The sequence below is a fragment of the Pan paniscus genome, chromosome 21 (assembly GCF_029289425.2).
Source record: "Pan paniscus chromosome 21, NHGRI_mPanPan1-v2.0_pri, whole genome shotgun sequence".
Lineage (NCBI taxonomy): Eukaryota > Metazoa > Chordata > Mammalia > Primates > Hominidae > Pan > Pan paniscus.
In genome coordinates this window covers 51,121,171-51,141,278 of record NC_073270.2, presented here as the reverse complement: position 1 = coordinate 51,141,278, position 20,108 = coordinate 51,121,171, and the positions used below count along the sequence as shown (strand labels likewise).

General features: G+C 42.6%; 2 protein-coding genes across 4 annotated transcripts in view; one reads left to right on the top strand and one right to left on the bottom strand.

Annotated features, from left to right (window-relative positions):
* Window positions 1-20,108, top strand: part of TP53TG5 (TP53 target 5) — a 40,369-nt gene that overhangs the window by 2,242 nt on the left and 18,019 nt on the right. For all 3 annotated transcript variants that reach the window (XM_055104922.2, XM_034947595.4, XM_063600873.1), the window contains exons 2-3: window positions 59-162; window positions 1,249-1,303. The gene's annotated coding sequence lies outside the window, so the exon portion shown is untranslated. The remainder of the gene's footprint in view (window positions 1-58; window positions 163-1,248; window positions 1,304-20,108) is intronic.
* The window catches only part of SYS1 (SYS1 golgi trafficking protein), a 40,471-nt gene continuing 24,583 nt past the window's right edge, over window positions 4,221-20,108 (bottom strand). The window contains exons 3-4 of the mRNA XM_055104923.1: window positions 5,804-5,865; window positions 4,221-4,243 (exon numbers count right to left, since the gene is read on the bottom strand). Of these exons, the coding sequence (XP_054960898.1) occupies window positions 4,236-4,243; window positions 5,804-5,865 (70 nt within the window). The 3' untranslated portion in view covers window positions 4,221-4,235. The remainder of the gene's footprint in view (window positions 4,244-5,803; window positions 5,866-20,108) is intronic.

The window sequence follows — 20,108 nt, the reverse complement described above, 5'->3', positions numbered from 1 at the left end:
GGGGTGGAGGGGCGAGGCGGCAACTGCGAGAGGAGAAACGTTTGCCCTCTTTTCGCAGCGTCTCCTGGCTCAGACCAGTGCTAGAAGTGTCCAGTCTAGCAGCTCCTGGACCAAGACTCCGTGGCCATTCCCTTCCTCCTGCCTTCCATCCACCCCCTTACGGTCAGAGCTCCGAAGGCAGCGTGGTGACGGGTGCGGGGAGGGGAGTGGGGGGATCTCTCTGAGATACTTCTGCCTTGGGGTCACTGGATCATTCATTCGACAAACATCCGCGAGCAAGTCAGGAACTAGGAGCCATCCTTGCCACCTCCCTCTCCCTCGCTGCCCATATTAAAATACACCTCCATTTCCTGTCGATTCTCTTTCCTAAATATCTTTCCAGTCCACCATTCCTTCCGTTTGCCCCACCACCTCCCGCCTGGGCTCCTAATGCAGTAACCTTCTATCTGGTTTTCTTGTACTCATTCTGGCCCGGCTACACTCCATTCCCTGCATTACAAGTCAGCTGTCATTTCAGAACACAAGTCTGGTGTGCCCCCCTCGACCCCCCCGCCACGCGGCGTTGCCTAAATTTCTCCACTATTAGAATAAAATCTGGACGCTGATATCTGAGCTAAGTCTTGAAGACATGAGTTCAACAAGCAGAAAAGAGGGAGAAGGGCATGTGCAGTGGGAGGGAAGTGTGAACAAATCATTGACACATTCAGGTTTCCCTGTCAGGGGACCAGCACTCTGTACACTAAAGCACTGCCTCTTAACATTATTGGGATCTCAAAACAACCCTGTGAGATAAATACAGCATGCAACTTTCCCACTAGTTTACAAGCATGGAAACTAGTTTGTGGGAGGCAACAAATGCAATGGTTAAGAGCACAGGCAATGCAGTCAGACCCTCTTGGGTTGTAAACCTATTGATTCCTCTAGCCAGCTGGGTAAACACTTCTCTGATCCTTGATCTCTTACCTACTAAAGAGGAATAATTAATCCCTCCCTCTTATAAGATAATTTATATAAAATGGTTAGTTACAGGACTTGGGCACTTTGGAAATGCTCAGTAATCGTTAGCTGTTTTGATGGTAATGGGTTCTGAGAAAGGGAGGGAACTGCTCTCTTCCACAAATTTCTGAAATTATAGGAAGTAAGCCCTAATTGTTAACACTTCCACAGAGCTTATTATGTGCCAGTCACTATTATAAGTGCTTTACAAAAATTAATCCTTTTAATCCTCTTGCTGTTTCCACTTTACAGATACAGAAGTTGAGATACAGAGAGGTGAAGGAACTTGTCCCAGGCCCTACAGCTAGTAAGTGATGGACCTGGAATTTAAGCCCAGGTAGACTGCCTCCAGAGACTGTGCTTACAACCCTTTTATCCTGTGCCTGTTCCCCTTTTATCCTGTTGTAGTTTTCATCTTCTAAGAACTATTTCATTGGGTTGGTTTGATTCTTATTTCTCATTAATGGATAGAGTAGATACTTCATCTAATTTTCTAGCACAGAAAATGAGGGCCAAGTCAGGAGTACAGTGGATAAGAGCTTAGCTCACTCCCAGTCATGTCCCCATTTTCAGAGATGTATCCCTTTTTTTTTTTTTTGACAGAGTCTTGCTCTGTTGCCCAGGCTGGAGTGCAGTGGCACGATCTCAGCTCACTGCAACCTCCACCTCCTGGATTCAAGCAATTCTCCCACCTCAGCCTCCTGAGTAGCTGGAATTACAGGTGCACTCCACTATGCCTGGCTAATTTTTCTATTTTTGGTAGAGGGGGGTTTTTGCCCTGTTGGCCAGGCTGGTCTTGAACTCCTGGCCTCAAGTGATCTGCCCACCTCAGCCTCCCAAAGTGCTGGGATTATAGGCGTGAGCCACTGCGCCTGGCCCAGATGTATCCTTCAGAACACGACTCCATGGATTATTTTGAGCCCAAGATGAAGAAAGATCAGGAACCTCTGTCCCTTCTCTTTGTCAGATATTTGCCATAAAGAAGGAATGGAGAGGGGGAAACATCTAACCTGAAAATATTTCAGGGGGCTAAGCTGGAAGGGTGTCACCCAAAAGAAAGACCCAAGCAGCAGGCCAGGAGTAGGTGGCCAAAACGTTGAATAGCACCGTGAAAAGGTAGACGGCTTGAGACTCCGGCTTCCATCTAGGATGCAGAAACCTGGGAAGAGCATCATTATCAAACTAATAACAGTTTTTAAAAATTGTTGGGTAATTTACAAAATCACAACTTTTGTCAAACTTATCAGAGACCTAAGGTTGCAGAGCAACCAATTAACCAGCATTCCAAAGAAGGACAGGAGCCTCCAGGAAGTGACGGGATGCAGGCACTCACTCAGTTGTGCAGCAAGAGAAAGACAAGCTCTCCTTACAAGTAGGTTAGAAGAGTTCAGCTAATGTTTATGTTTTTATTTTTCAGAGACAAGGTCTCACACTGTCCAGAGGCTGAAGCACAGTAGTGCAGTCATGACTCACTAAGCTCAAGGTATCCTCCCACTTCAGTCTCCCAAGTATCTAGGACTACAAATGCACATCACCACACATGGCTAATTTTATTTTATTATTATTATTTTTTTTTGTTAGAGATAGGGTCTTGCTATGTTGTCTAAGCTGGTCTCAAACTCCTGGCCTCAAGTGATCCTCCTGCTCCAGCCTCTCAAAGTGCTGGGATTATGGGTGTAAGCCAACATGCCAGGCCAAAATTTTTATGGAATTACTAAAGACCCAATATAGCTAGCATGACTACATAAAATTTGTAGGAGATATAGACACTGAAGTAATCATAGAAACAACAAAACTCAAACCTAATTCAACTCCTGAAAAAACTGACTGAATCCCCCACACTAATGGCCTAAGAGAAGAAGAGATACGACAATTTCCAGGCATAAATAATAATGAACTCAGTCCTTGCTATTATAAACACTGTGTCCAAAATTCAATAAAAAATTACAACACAGGCTGGGCGCAGTGGCTCACGCCTCTAATCTCAACACTTTGGGAGGCCAAGGTGGATGGATCACCTGATGTCAGGAGTTCGAGACCAGCCTGGCCAACACAGTGAAATCCCATCTTTACTGAAAATACAAAAATTAGCGGGGCATGGTGGTGGGTGCCTGTAATCCCAGCTATTTGGGAGGCTCAGGCAGGAGAATCGCTTGAACCTGGGAAGCAGAGGTTGCAGTGAGCCAAGATCGCACCATTGCACTCCAGTCTGGTTGGCAAAAGTGAAACTCTATCTCAAAAACAAACAAACAAAAATTACAACACACACACACACACACACAAATTTTAAAATACCAAAAAAACCTACTGTCAAGAGACAAAGCAGGCCAGGTGTGGTGGCTTATACCTATAATCCAGCACTTTGGAATGCCAAGGCAGATGGAATGCTTGAGGCCAGGAGTCTGAAGACCAGCCTGGGCAATATCGTAAGGCCCTGTTTCTATATTAAAGAGAGAAAGAGAAAGAGAGAGAGAGAGAGAAAGCAAGACCAGGTGCAAGATGCAGATGCTGTAGTTATCTGACACAGAACTTAAGACAACTATAAGTAATACGTGAATATGAAAGGCTCTTGTGGAAAATGTAGACAATATGAAAGAACAAAAGGGGAATTTTTGCAGAAATATGAAGACTACAAAAAAAGAGACATAGAGAAATGCTAGAAATAAGAAAAAACACATACATATAACAGATTTGAAGAATGCTGTTGACAGGCTTATCAGTATACTAGTCCTTTCTCACGCTACTACAAAGACACACCTGAGACTGGGTAATTTATAAATGAGAGATGTTTAATTAACTCACAGTTCCACAGGGCTGGGGAGGCCTTAGGAAACTTACAATCATGGCAGAAGGGGAAGCAAGCACGTCCTTCTTTGCATGGCAGCAGCAAGAAGTGCCCAGCGAAGGGGGAAGCCCCTTATAAAACCATCAGATCTCATGAGAAGTAACTCACTATCACAAGAAAAGGATGGGGGAAACCACCCCCATGATTCAACTGTCTTCACCTGGTCCTCTCCATGACATGTGGGGATTATGGGAACCACAATTCAAGATGAGATTTGGGTGGGGACACAGTCAAACCATATAATTTTGCCCCAGCCCCTCCCAAATCTCATGTCCTCACAATTCAAAACACAATTATGTGCTTCCAACAGTCCTCCAAAGTCTTAACTCATTCCAGTATTAACCCAAAAGTCCAAGGCCAAAGACTCTTCTGAGACAAGGCAAGTCCCTTCCACCTAAGAGCCTGTAAAATCAAAAGCAAGTTAATTACTTCCTAGATATAATGGGGTTATAGGCATTGGGTAAATACCCTCATTCTAAATAGGAGAAATTGAAGGGGTAAATTGGCCCAAACAAAGGGGCTACAGGCCCCATGCAAGTCTGAAATCCAATAGGACAGTCACTAAACCTGAAAGCTCCAAAATAATATCCTTTGATTCCAGGTCTCATATCCAGGTCACACTGATGCAAGAGGTGGGCTCCCACAGCCCTGGGCAGCTCCACCCCTGTGGCTTTGCAGGGTAGAGACCCCCTCCCTGCTGCTTTCATGGCTGCCATTGCGTGTCTGCAACTTTTCCAGACACTCAGTGCAAGTTGTTGGTGGATCTACCATTCGGGGCTCTGGAGGACAGTGGCCCTCTTCTCACGGCTCCATAAGCAATGCCCCAGTGGGGACTCTGTGTGTAGGATCTGACCCCACATTTCCCTTCCGCACTGCCCTAGCAGAGGTTCTCCATGAGGGCTCCACCCCTGCAGCAGACTTCTGCCTGGACATCCACGCATTTCCATACAACCTCTGAAATCTAGGTGGAGGTTCCCAAACCTCAATTCTTGCATTCTGCACACCTGCTGGCCCAATACCTCACGGAAGCTGCCAAGGCTTGGGGCTTGCACCCTCTGAAGCAATAGCCCGAGCTGTCCTTGGCCCCTTTTTGCCATGGCTTGAGTGGCTGGGATGCAGGGCACCAAGTCCTGAGGCAGCATACAGCAAGGGAGCACTGGACCTGGCCCAGGAAATCATTTTTCCCTCCTAGGCCTCTGGGCCTATGATGGGAGGGGCTGCTGTGTAGGTCTCTGATATGCCCTGGAGACATTTTCCCCATTGTCTTGGTGATTAACATTTGTCTCCTTGTTACTTATGCAAATTTCTGTAAGGGGCTTGAATTTCTCCCAGAAAAAAATGGGTTTTTCTTTTCTATCACATCATCAGGCTGCAAATTTTCCAAAAGTTTATTCTCTGCTTCCTCTTGAATGCTATGCCACTTAGAAATTTCTCCTGCCAGATACCCTAAATCATCTCTCTCAAGTTCAAAGTTCTACAGATCTCTAGGGCAGGGGTAAAATGCCACCAGTCTCTTTGCATTGCAAAAGTGAAGTTTACTCCAGTTCCCAGCTAGTTCCTCATTTCCATCTGAGACCACCTCATCCTAGATTTCATTGTTCATATCACTATTAGCATTTTGGTCAAAGCCATTCAACAGTCTCTAGGAAGTTCCAAACCTTCTCACATTTTCCTGTCTTCTGAGCCCTCTAAGACTTTAGGAAGTTCCACATTTTCCCACACTTTCCTTCTTCTTCTGAGCCCTCCAAACTGTTCTAACCTCTATCTGTTACCCAGTTCCAAAGCTGCTTCCACATTATCAGGTATCTTTATAGTTGCACCTCATTCTACCAATACCAGTTTACTGTATTAGTCTGTTCTCACACTGCTATAAGCACATACCTGAGACTGGGTAGTTTACAAAGAAAAGAGGTTTAATTGACTCACTGTTCCAAAGGGCTGAGGAGGCCTCAGGAAACTTACAATCATGGTGGAAGGGGAAGCAAACACGTCCTTCTTCATGTGGCAGCAGCAAGGAGAAGTGCCTGGGGAAGGAGGAAGCCCCTTATAAAACCATCAGATCTTGTGAGAACTAACTCACTATCATGAGAACAGGATGGGGGAACCACCCTCATGATTCAATTATCTCCACCTGGTCTCTCCCATGACACGTGGGGATTATGGGAACCACATTTCAAGATGAGATTTGGGTGGTGACACAACCAAACTATATCAATCAGTAAACTTGACATAGCTGAGGAAATAACCAGTGAACTTGAAGATAGGTCAATAGAGAATACTCAAATTGAAACAGAAAAAGAAAAGAGTGAAACAAACAAACAAAAACCAGAACAAATATCCAAGCGCTAACATATAAGTGATTCACATCCCAGAAGGAGAAGAAACAGAGAAAAAAATATATATATATATGTAGATACAATATTTATTTGTAGATATAATAGCTAATAATTTTCCAAGAATAATGAAAGATATCAAACCACAGAGCCAAGAAACTCACAGAATCCAGAAAAGATTAAATGCCAATATACAAACACAACAAAGAAGCACATGCAAACACAACCTAATATATCATATTCAAATTGCTGAAAACCAAAGATAAAGAGAAAATATTGAAGGCATCTAGAGGAAAAAGGCACACTCCCTACAGAGGAACAAAGAATTACAGAAGACTTCTCATCAGAAATTATATAACCAGAAGATAATAGAGTCATATCTTTAAAATGCTGAAAGACAAAAAACTGCCAATCCAGAATTCTATACCTAGCAAATACATCTTTCAAACATGAAGGAAATACACTTTTTCAGATCAAAAAAAAACAAAAAAAGAGAGAGAAAATTCATTACCAGTGGACGTTCTGTAAGCAGAAGAAATATGATACCTGAGAGAAACTTGGATCTACATAAAGAAATGATGATCTCTGGAAACAGATAGAATAAAGGTAAATATAAGAGACATTGTTTCTCATTTTTACTCACTTTAAAAGGTAACTGCTTTACTAAAGCAATGCATTGTGGCCTCATAGCATATATAAAAGTGAAATGTATGACAATAACAACAGTAAAAATGAGGAGATGGAGGAATGGGAAATATGCTGTTAAAGGGTCCTTATGATATATAAGAAGTGGTATAACATTATTTGAAGATAGACTGATTAAAGATATAGTAAATTCAATAGCAACCACTAAAAAAATTTTTTAAGAGAGGTGTAAGTAACAAGCCAATAATAGAAAATGGAATCATAAAAATGCCGGAATAGGTAACTATGTGAGATGATGGATATGTTCGTTTGCTTCACTATAGTAATCACTTTACTATATCTATGTATTCCATAACATCATGTTGTATACCTTAAACATATACAATAAAATTTATTTTTTAAAATGACTGTTGAACATGAAAACAAGTACATATAATAATTTTTTCTAATGTTGGGAGGCTTCCTCCCTAGGCCACTTGTGTCCAACGTGTCTTGCTGAGTATGTCAAGATCACAAGGCCCAGACCTCTCTTTCACCTGGGTCCTTGTTCAGGATTGTTAGTACAGCTAGAGTTTTGAGAGGTGAGATCATTTCTCAGACCAAGGCAGGCTTGCTTACTGCTTGCTATAAAAATGTCCTGGGACCAGGCATGGTGGCTCATGCTTGTAATCCCAGCACTTTGAGAGGCTGAGGCAGGAGGATCACTTGAGCCCAGGAATTCGAGAGCAGCCTAAGCAACACAGTGAGACCCTGTCTCAAATAAATTAATTAATTAATTAAATAAAATAAAATAAAAAGTGCTGGGCCTAGGTCCCTCAGCTACAATGCAAACCCACTGTGTGAATACCATGCATCTGGGCTCACTGCATCATCTGTTGAACGTAGGACCAGGGGAATGAATACAACTATGCTGATGTTCACACTGTTTGTTGTGCTATGAATAATAAACTATTTCAATCAGATGCAATACATCTTGTCTACTTGCAGCACCCATGAGATTGGGAGTTTTCCTTTTCAAAACATAATCCAAATCAAGGAAGAAAAAAGAAAAAAAGCACAGATGCAAGATTAGAAAACAAATAACAAGGTGATAGATTTTAATCCAGTGTATCAGTAAAAAGACAATCAATTAAAAGACAAATTAGCAGATTGGGAGCAAAGTAAGAGGCAATAATATGTTGTCCACAAGACCCACTTTAAATATAAAGAAATATATGGGTTAAAAGTAAAAGGATGTGTAGAGGAATTGGATCCCTAAAAAAAAAAATGAATGGAATAAGACACACCATACAAACATGAAACCAAGCAAGTTGGAGTGACATTATTAATATCAGACAAAGTAGATTTAAGAAGGACTATTACCAGGGATGAAAAGTGGTATTATTTAATAATAAAAGGTTCAATTCACCAAGAAGACTTAACAGTCATAAGAGTGTATATACTAACAACAGAGCTTCAAAAATATATGAAGTAAAAACCAGTAGACCTGAAATAAGAAACAGAAAAAATCTATATTGCACCTAGTTAATTCAACCCTTCTCTCTCAATAATCAATAAAATAAGTAGACCAAAAAAGCAAGGATATAGAAAACCTTAACACTATCATTAATTTCTCCTAATTATATTCATGACACTTTACCCACCAACAGCAGAATAAACATTCTTTTCAACTGCACATACAACATTCAATGAGAGATTCATCATATTCTGGGCAACAAAAACAATCCTCAACAAATTTAGAAGAATTTAAATTATGTTGTATGACCATAACAGAATTAAATAGAAATAATAACAGAAAGATAACTGAAAAACAATCCCAATACTTCAAAATAAAACATGAGTCAAAGATGAAGTCCAAGGGATATTAGAAAATACACGGCTGGGTACACTGGCTCAGGCCTGTAATCCTAGCACTTTGGGAGGCTGAGGCAGGTGGATCGCTTGACCTTGAATTTGAGACCAGCCTGGGCAACATGACAAAACCTCGTCTCTACAAAAAATATAAAAATTAGCTGGGCATGGTGGCTCATGCCTGTATTCCCAGCTATTTGGAGGCCTGAGGTAGGAGGATAACTTGATCCTGGGAAGTGGAGGTTGCAGTGAGCTGAGATGCCACCACCGCACTCCAGCCTGGGCAACTGAGCGAGACCCTGTCTCAAAAAAAAAAAAAAAACAAAAGTGTTGAACCAGGCACAGCAGCTCATGCCTGTAGTCTCAGCATTTTGGGAGACTAGCTGGGAGGATCGCTTGAGCCCACAAGTTTGAGACCAGCCTGGGCAACATTGGCAGAAACTTCATCTCTACAAAATATACAAAAATTAGCCAGGCATGGTGATGCATGCCTGTAGTCCCAGCTACTCATGAGGCTGAGGCAAGAAAATCGCTTGAGCCTGGGAGGTCAAGGCTGCAGTGAACCGAGATCACACCACGGCACTGTAGCCCAGGTAACAGAGTGAAACCCCATCTCAAAAAAATAATAAAATAGGCCGGGTGTGGTGGCTCACACCTGTAATCTCAGCACTTTGGGAGGCCGAGGCAGGCAGATCACTCGAGGTCAGGAGTTCAAGACCAGCCTGGCCAACATGGTGAAACCCCGTCTCTACTAAAAATACAAAAATTAGCTGGGCGTGGTGGTGGGTGCCTCTAATCCCAGCTACTTGGGAGGCTGAGGCACAAGAATCACTTGAATCCAGGAGGCGGAGGTTGCAGTGAGCCTAGATCATGCCACTGCATTCCAGCCTGGGTGACAGAGCGAGACTCAATCGAAGAAGAAGAAGAAGAAAGAAGAGGAGGAGGAAGACGAAGAAAAAAGAAGAAAGAAGAAGAAAAAAGAAAGAAGAAGAAACAGCCAGGTGCAGTGGCTCATGCCTGTAATTCCAACACTTTGGGAGGCTGAGATGGGTGGATCACTTGAGGTCAGAAGTTCGAGACCAGCCTGGCCAACATGGTGAAACCCCGTCTCTACTAAAAATACCAAAATCAGCCAGACATGGTAGCATGCATCTGTAATCCTAGCTACTTGGGAGGCTGATGCAGGAGAATCACTTGAACTTGGGAGGCGGAGTTTGCAGTGAGCCGAGATCACGCCATTGTACTCCAGCCTGGGCAACAGAGCGAGACTCTAAAACAAAAAAAAGGAAAAAGAAAAAAAGAAAAACATATTGGATGGAATAAAATGGAAATTTTTGTAGCCACAGTCAGCCACAAAACACCTCCCAATGTTCCTTACCACCTATCATGTACATCTGGGCAGTCCTCTCCTACACTGTACCAAGGTTATGTCACGGGATCCTTTGGGTGTCACTTTGTCAGTGCAAAACCTCTGTGGCTGGTGGTGCCTCTGCTGGAGTTTTGCTTGTGCCCACCCATTCTGCCCACTCACCTGGCAGGCTGTGCTTGGCTAGTGCTACCAGCCCGGATCCCATGCCTACCAAGGGTAAGCCAGGCATGGAGTGGTGGGGGGGTGTGTGAGCAAGCGTGAGGTCCAGTCACCACACAGAGCCAGGCACACAAGCTGCCGCAGCCACGTGAGCAGCTCCAGGCACTGGCACAGGCACCAGCTCCATGCAAGGCTCTGGCTGGACCAGACCTACCCCAAGCGACCTCTGCTGTAGGCACCAGCGTCTGGACCAGGGGAACGCAGTGGCACCTGAAAGCTCTGAGACACCAGGAACTGCAGAGCCCCAAAGAGGGTGTTACAGCATGTCACAGCCCTGCCTCAGGGAGCCCCGAGATCTGGGCCCCCAGAAGGGCTGCAGCTCTTCTCTCTTTCTCATCACCGGCAGCAGCTCAGCGAGGTGGGGGTGCTGTATTTCAGGGGGTGCAGTTTCAGCCCATTTGTGTTACTGCTCTTTCAGTCCTGCCACCCTGCTCCGGCCTGTGGCTCCTGGGCTGGCCTGGCCCCGCCACTGCTTCCTGTTGCATGGGGTGGCAGCCTGGCGCTGGCAGAGGGCAGGAGAACTAGTGTGTTACCGCTCTGGCTCGGAGAATCCCGAGGTCTGGGCCTCCAGAAGGGTCTCCACTCTTCACTCCAGCAGTTCAGGAATGTGTCACCACCTGCACCTCAGCGAGCTAGCCAGGAACGTGTTACAGCCCCTTTAGCTCCCACCTGCAGCTCAGCGAGCCGGCCAGGAAAGTGTTACAGCTGCTTTTACTCCCGCATTTGGCAGGTCCTGAGTTCTTGACCAGCATCCGTGAAGAATGAGGTTACACAGACAACTGGAAGGTGAGCAAGGCAGAGAACAGCTTTATCGGGTGACCAAACAGCTCTCAGAGGAGAGGAGACCCAAAGTGGGTAGCTCCTATCTGCAGGCAGGTAGTCCCAACGAGTCCATGAATCTGGCCGGGTCAGGAAAAAGCACCATCTGATTGGCCAAAAGGCATCAAGGAAGTTCTCACTTTAGGTAGTGGACTCCACACAGAACTGGCGGCCTGGCTGTCAGGCTTCAGGTCATCCCTGGCTTGAAGGTGGGGTTTCACCAAGGACCCACCCCTTCCCACCTAGGAACCTGTCTGCCTCCTGCCACCATTAGTTTACCTATGTGACCCACAGGATATGCCAGAAATGATGGTATGTCACTTCTAAAATTCAAATTAAAAAAAAAAGACTACAGCTTCTGTCTTTAGTGTGTACTCTATTTTTGGGGTCACTCACTCTGGGAGAAGCAAGCTGCCATTTTGTCAACAGCCACTATAGAGAAGCCCACATGGCAAGGAAAGGAAGCTTCCGGCCAAGAGCCCGTGAAGGCTGAGGCCTGCCAGCCACCACATGATTGAGTATGGAAATTGATAAAATTGCCCTAGTAAAATCTTGGGATAATTACAGCCCTGGCCAGCAGTTTGACTGAAACCTCATGGGAAACTTAGGCAGAACCACTCAGTTAAACCACTCCTGGATTCCTGATACTCAAGCACTTTGAGATAGTAAATACTTCTTGTTTTAAGATGCTAAATTCTGGGATAGTTTATTATGCAGCAATAGGTAACATATTAAAAATCTGTTCATTGGAACATATAAAGAAAAAAATTTTTAAAGGGGAAAAGAAAGATTTTGGTACTGGGTGAAGTACTGCTGTAACAGTACTCTCATATGCAGGAGTGGCATTAGAATTGGACTTTGACAAGAGTGTAGTAAAAACCTAAAGCGCCTTGAAGAAGCTGTTAAAGAAGCCTCGGCCCTTAGATAAGGTGCAGTGAGGGTATGCAGGAAAGTGAAGTAAATACTGTTTTTCTGTTTTTTTGTTTTTTGGGGGTTTTTTTGTTGTTTTTTTGTTTTGTTTTTGACAGAGTGTTGCTCTTGTTGATCTCAGCTCACTGCAACTTCTGCCTCCCAGGTTCAGGTGATTCTCCTGCCTCAGCCTCCCAAGTAGCTGGGATTACAGGTGCATGCCATCACACCCGGCTTTTTTTAGTAGAGGTGGGGTTTCACCATGTTGTTTAGACTGGTCCAGAACTCCTGACCTCAGGTGATCCACCTGCCTCGGCCTCCCAAAGTGCTGGGATTACAGGCATGAGCCACCATACCCAGACAAGTGAAGTAAATACTATTGGAAACTATACTGTGACACAAAAATTAGCAACCCTGTTGCCTTCAATAAAGTGGAAAACAGAAAATGTGCCTAATGAATTTGATGATCTGAGTAAAGCAATTTCCAAGCAAAATGTTAAAGGCGCCACCTGCTTTCTTCTTGCTGCCTATAGTGAAAGGGAGGAGCAAAGGGATATACTAAAGCAAGAGCTCTCCAGTGAGAGTGACACTGCCTCCCAAGGGATATTTGGCAATGTCTGGAGGCATTTTTAGATGTCAAAGCTGGGGAGGTTGCTACTGCCATCTAGTTGGCAGAGGCCAAGGATGCTGTTAAACATCCTACAATGTATAAGGCAGCCCCCCTCAAACCACCCCAATCCCCCCACCAAACACACACACATCAAATAATTATCCTAGCTGAAATATCAATAGGGCTCGAGTTGAAAAACGCTGAACTTTTTAAAAGGAAAGAATGTTAAACATGAAAGAGCTAAGACTTCATGATTTAGAAAATGCTTATCCTCTCCAAATAGCAGATGATAGTAAAATTTAAAAATGGCTTCCTAGCAAAACTCAAATACAGGGCACTGCCAGGAAAGCCTGGTCCAAATATGAAACTGAGAATATTAATGTACAGCCTGGCCAACATGGTAAAAGCCCATCTCTACTAAAAATACAAAAAATTAGCTGGGCGTGGTGGCACATGCCTATAATGCCAGCTACTGCAGAGGCAGGATAATCACTTGAAACTGGGAGGCGGAGGTTGCAGTGAGCCGAGATCATACCACTGCACTCCAGCCTGGGCGACAGAGCAAGACCCTGTCTCAAAAAAAAAAAAAAAAAAGAATATTAATGTAAAATATTTTGTTAACATCTCAGAAAGACTTAAGGCAGTGCCTCAGAATACTATTCAGTCATATTTAAAGAGTCTAAACAAATTATGGATATGTCTCACAGATCCTCCAAATCAAAACAATAGTGATTCTGGAAATCTTACGGCTGATTGTTGTCTCTTAGCCATCTCAGCAGAAGCCTAGAGTAGAGAAGGGCTTATTGCAAAGAAATCTGTGGGCATGTCTTTTGTCTAACAGAGTAATATTGAATAAGATTCAAAGTGACCCACAAGTTTTAAAAAGGATTATATATCCAAAAACATCACCTTGGATTTGCAGGGATAAAAAGAGTACAAATAAAAAGAGGATTTCGGCCAGGCAGGATGGCTCATGCCTATAATCCCAGCACTTTGGGAGGCCAACGTGGGCAGATCACCTGAGGTCAGGAGTTCAAGACCAGCCTGGCCAACATGGTGAAACCTCGCCTCTACTAAATATACAAAAATTAGCTGGGTGTGGTGGTGCACACCTGTAATCCTAGCCACTCGGGAGGCTGAGGCACGAGAATCTCTTGAACCTGGGGGCTGGAGGTTGCACTGAGGGGAGATTGCACCACTGCACTCCAGCCTGGGTGACAGAGTGAGACTCCGTCTCAAAAAATAATAATAAAAATTTTAAAAAAGAGGATTTCTAGTTTTGGACAAGATAGAGGAGATGTATTCCTTTCTATCTCTGCCACTATATACATTTACAATGCTGGGAATTATATATAAAACAAGCATAAGAAGGCAGAACAGCCTGAAATCTCAGTATTGGAGGAATGATACAGAAGTGAGTCCCTGGGTTTTTCCTTTTCCAAAGCCTACAACCTGGAAATGCCACAGGTACAGACAAAAATGTTCCCATGAAAAGATTGCTCTCTCTTGTCAAAGGACTGGGGAAGGGGCACCCTAGCAAGACAAATCCTCCCTTTTTTTTTTTTTTTTTTTTTGAAATGGAGTCTCACTCTGTCACACAGGTTGGAGTGCAGTGGCATAATCTCAGCTCACGGCAACCTCTGCCTCCTAAACTCAAGTGATCCTCCTGCCTCAGCCTCCCAAGTAGCTGGGACTACAGGCATGTGCCACCACGTCTGGTTAATTTTTTCTATTTTTAGTAGAGGTGGGGTTTCACCTTTTTGGCCAGGCTGGTCTCAAACTCCTGACCTCAAGTGATCTACCTGCCTCGGCCTCCCAAAGTGCTGGGATTACAGGCGTGAGCCACCGTGCCGGACTCCAAAAGCCTTTTGATATTGAATGCCTCCAGCAAAATCTCAGGGGTGGGAGGGGGGAACTTCCTCCCAAACTCCATTAGCACAGGTAGAGGGAAAAGCTAGACTTTAATCTTTGGTGATAACAAAACATTCCTCCCACTCACCTCCAGGTGGTGTCAGAAAAGGCTGAGTGGGAAGCCTGGGTTTTCATCACTGCCCAGCATTAACTAAGTGCCTCTCCCCATCACCTCCATGATATTCGTGGAGGCCATGTGGAGAACCTGTGCTGCTATCCCCATCCAGTAGTAGCAAGGCTCCATTCCTTTCCCTACAATGTAAAGGAGGACAACTGTGGAGCCTAGATTTCCACCTCTTCCAGCAATAATAGAGCAACCCTCCCTTTTCCCTATGGGGAGGTGTCAATGGAGGCCATGTAACAAGGCTGGACTACCAGTTTCAGCAGAGGCCTGTTAAACAGAAGATGTAAATAAGATCTCATAACATAATATCCAAAATGACCAGATTATAAGTGAAAATAACTCACCATGCCAAGAATCAGGAAAATCTCAACTTGAACAAGAAAACACAATCAACAGATCCTAACACAGTTTGTTGGAATTAGCTGACAAGGATTTCAAAAGAGGGACTACAAAAATGCTTCAACAAGAAAGCACTTACAAATATTCTTAAATAATTGGAAAAAAAAGAAAATCTCAGGAAAAAAGACACCCAGAACTAACCTCAGAATGTACCTTTATTTGGAAATAGGGTCTTTCCAGATGTAATTAAAGTGAGGTCATACTGGATTAGTATAACCCCTAAATCCAATGACTGATGTCCTTATAAAAACGCTATATGAAGACACAGAGAGGCACACAGAGGAGAACAGGTGGAGATGGGGCAGACATTAGAATGATGTGTCTACAAGCCAAGTAACAACAAAGATTGCTCCCCACCATCAGAAACAAGGAGAGAAGCATGGAACAGATTCTCCCTCTGAGCTTCCAGAAGGAACCAACCCTGCCAATATCTTCATTTTGGACTTTTGGCCCCCATATTGTTAGAGAATAAATTTCTGTTGTTTTAAGGCACAAAGTTTGTGGTCCTTTAATACAGAAGCCCTAGGAAACTAATACAGTAGCCAAAAATTGTTTAAAACTCACCAGATGGGTTCAATAGGACAGAAATATGTAATGGACAGAATGTTGGTGTCCTCCCTCACCTCATTCATATGTTGAAGTCTTAATCCAGTGTGGTTGTATTTGGAGATGGGGACTCTATGGAAGCAATAAGGTTAAGTGAGGTCATAAGGGTAGGACTCTGATCCGATGAGTATCTTTATACGAGAGATACCAGTGAACTCTGTGTGTGCACACAAAGATGTCATGTGAACACACAACGAGATGGTAGATGCTTACAAGCCATGAGAGGAGGCCTCAGAATCAATCTATCTTGCTGTCACCTTGATCTTGGACTTCCAGCCTCCAGAACTAGGATAAATAAATGTATATTATTTAAGACATCCAGTCTGTGGTTTTGTTATGTGCAGCCTGAGAAGACTAATACAAGACAACCTACGAAAGAATCAGTGAATTTGAAGATAAAACAGTAGAAATTACCCACTCTGAAAAAGAGAGAAATTGGATTAAAAAGAAAGGAAAGAAGGAAGAATGGAAGCAAGGGAGGGAGGGAAGAAGGGAGAGATGAGAGAGAGAGAGAGAGAACAAAGCTTCAGGAACATGGAAGATTATAACAAAAGATTTAACATTTGTGTCATGGGAGTCCTAGGTGAAGAGAAAAAAAGAAGGTGGAGCTAAAAATGTGTTCAAAGAAATAAAGCTGAAAGTTTCCCAAATTTGATGAAAGACATACACACACAGATTCAAGAAGCTGACTAAACCCCAAGCATGATAAACCAAAGAAATCCATACAAGACACACCATAAACAAATTTCTGAAAACTAAAGTCTTGAAAGCAGTTGCAGAGAAATTAACCTTACCAATAAAAGAGCAACAATTTAAATTGCAGCAGATTTCTCATCAGAAACCGTGAAAGCCAGAAAGAAGTGGCACAATATGTTTAAGTACTGAAAGAAAAAACTGTCAACCCAGAATGCTAAGCAAAGTGAAAAAATCCTTCAGGTATGAAAGTCAAGACATTCTCAAATGAAGGAAAAACTAACATAATTTGTTAACTGAAGAACTATAGTAAGTCCTTAATGTCATCAATAGTTTCTTGGAAACTGCAACTTTAACCAAAATGATGTATAATGAAACCAAGTTTATCATAGACTAATTGATATTAACAAGGTAAGTCCATACAGCATACTTCTGGTCACAAAAACAATACCACGCTTCTAAATAAATGCCCAGACACATCTAGTATTAAACATTAAAATAAATGTGAGCTATACATACATTTGAGAAAGATTAATAAAACAAGGAAGTTCATTATTTACTCACCTGTTGGTGATGTAATTAAAGTGAGGTCATGCTGGATTAGTATAAGCAGTGAGTGACAGCAGTCATCATGGTGGTGAGTTAAACCAAGGAATAAATCTTTGCAGAGCAAAAATTGTAAGGAGTATCTCCTACCACCATGCAGTTCAAAAACAATAATAAATATGGCAGGCTGGCTGAGTGCTCTTATACCAAATTATTTACTGTTATGCATTTGTATGATTATTATATACTTTACAAATTTTTATTTTACAATAATTTGTATTCACTTATTCTTCATTTCCAACCTGCTTATTCCATTTCAGGGTCCTGGGTGGCTGAATCTTATTCTGGCAGCTCAGGGTGCAAGGCACCCTGGAAAGGATGCCATTCCATCACAGAATGCGTGCACGCACACACACACACCCCTCACTCATACTTGGATAATTTAGATAATTTAGATACACCAATTAACCTAATGTGCACATCTCTTGGATGTGGGAGGAAATTGGAGTGCCCAGAGAAAACCCACACAGACATGACGAGAATGTGCAAACTCTACACAGACAGTGGCCATGGCTGGGAATCAGTTGTTGTTTTTTTTTCTCATCAACATTATAAAGAAATGACGTTAAACAAAATAACATTATTTGAGGACCTGCTGTACCGTAAAAGAATGGCTAAAGGAAGTTCTCCAAACATAAAGGAAATGATGAAAGAAGAAAACCCGAAACATCAGGAGTGAAGAAAGAACAATGGAAATAATAAAAATATGGGTAAATATGATGGGCTATCCTTCTTCACTTGCATTTTCTAAATTATGTTTGATGGCTAAAACAGAAATTATATAACATGGTCTGATGTGGATTCAATTTATGTAATGAAGATATTTAAGACAATTACATTATGAAAGGAGAAGGGTAAAGGGACCTAAATAGAGGTCAGGCTTCTATCCCTCACTCAAAGTGGCAAAAGTGTCGATACCAGTAGATGGTCATAGATTATGTTATGTATGATGTAATATAGAAAGCAGCCACTAAAAAACCTACACAAAGAGATACATTTAAAAAAAAAAACTTCACCATAGATTAAAAAAATGGAATTCTAAAAACTGTTTAACCCATAGGAAGAGTAGAGAAATAGAAGAATGAAAAGCAGAGGGAACGAAAAGAAAACAATCAAATGGCAGGCTTAAACCCTAACAAATAATTGCATTAACTGCCAGTAGTCTATAAATATACTTTATAACTCTGAGACTGGCAAAACAGAGTGAAAAAAATGACCCAAAATAAGCTCTCTACAAGAAACTCACTTCAAATATGACATAGGTAGACTGAACATAAAAGGATGAAAAAAGATACACCATACAAAGATTAATTAAAAGAAAGCAGAGTTAGCAATTTCAATATCAGATGAAATAGACTGCTGAGCAAAGAAAATCACCAGGGCCAAAAAAAGACATTAAATGGGTCAAATCACAAAGAAGACATAGCAATCATACATGTGTACATACCAAACAACACATCTTAAAAATCTATGAAACAAAAATTGGTAGAACTGAAAAAAAAAATAGACATCTACTATTAAAGTTGGAGACTTCAACACATCTCTCTCAACACTTGATAGAAATACTAGACAGAAGGGTGGGCATGGTGGCTCACACCTGTAATCCCAACATTTTGGGAGGCCAAGGCGGGTGGATCACCTAAGGTCAGGAGTTCAAGACCAGCCTGGCCAACATGGTGAAACCCTGTCTCTACTAAATATAAAAATTAGCCAGGTGTGGTGGCGGGCGCCTGTAATCCCAGCTACTCGGGAGGCTAAGGCAGGAGAATTGCTTGAACCCGGGAGGCGGAGGCTGCAGTGAGCCGAGATTGTGCCACTGCACTCCACCCTGGACGACAGAGCAAGACTCTGTCTCAAAAAAAAAAAAGAAACACTAGACAGGAAAGCAGCAAGGATGTATAAGAACTTTAAAAAGCCATCAACCAAAAGAATCTAATTAATATTTAGACAATACTTCACATAACAATAACAAGATTCACATTCTTTTGAAATGCTTATGGAACACTCACCAAGACTATATCTTAAGTCACAGAATAAAAGTCAACTAAAAAAATTTTTTTAAAAGAGACAGCATCTTGCTCTATTGCCCAGGCTGGAGTGCAGTGGTGCCGATCATGGCTTACTGCAGCCTTCAACTCCTATCCTCAAGTGATCCTCCTACCGTGGCATCCAAGAGACTTGGGATTACAGGCATGAACCACTGCTCCCGGCCTCAAGGAATTTTTGAAAATCAAAATCGCACAGCATGTGTTCTGAGATCACAATGAAATCAAACTAGAAATCAATAACAAAAAGATAATAGGTAAATCTCCAAACATATGGAAATTAAACACCACATTTCTGAATAATACATGAGTCAAGAGGCGCAGTTGTGCACTGGGTCACCAAGATGACTCTCCCAAAGTATACTCCATCACACCTGGCCCCTCTGCCCATGACCCTCAATCCAGCTGAATATGACATACCTCCACAAACTGCAACCTGAGCATTTGGCCATAAATCTGGGTTTAAACAGGGGTACTTATTCAGCACAATGACCCTAACCAATGATGATTCATTGAGGGCTCATCAAACATCTTGGCTTAATTTGTTGGACTTGTGTAAGATCAGCACATGTCTATCCCAATTTCAGACCCATTATCAAATACTCATCCAGTAGCTCTATGTGGAATCGGATCTGGTAGGGAAAGGAAAGAAAAGCTTATCCAGGAAGAAAAATTGGATCAAACATTTAACATCTCATATTAAGTCTAGCAATGATGATTTTATGTATTCCTGCTTAAATACACTTCTATTAATCCAAAAATCCCACCACATTTCTAAATAATACATGTGGGCTGGACGCGGTGGCTCACACCTGTAATCTCAATACTTTAGGAGGCCAAGGTGGGTGGATCACCTGAGGTCAGGTGTTCGAGACCAGCGTGGCCAAAATGGTGAAACCCTGCCTCTACTAAAAGTACAAAATTAGACGGGTGTGGTAGCATGTGCCTGTAATCCTAGCTACTCGGGAGGCTGAGGCAGGAGAATCACTTGAACCCAGGAGGCGGAGGTTGCAGTGATCCAAGATCACGCCACTGCACTCCAGCCTGGGCAACAGAATGAGACTCCATCTCAAAAACAAACAAACAAACAAACAAACAAATTTCTAATATTGGTAATTTGTATCTTTC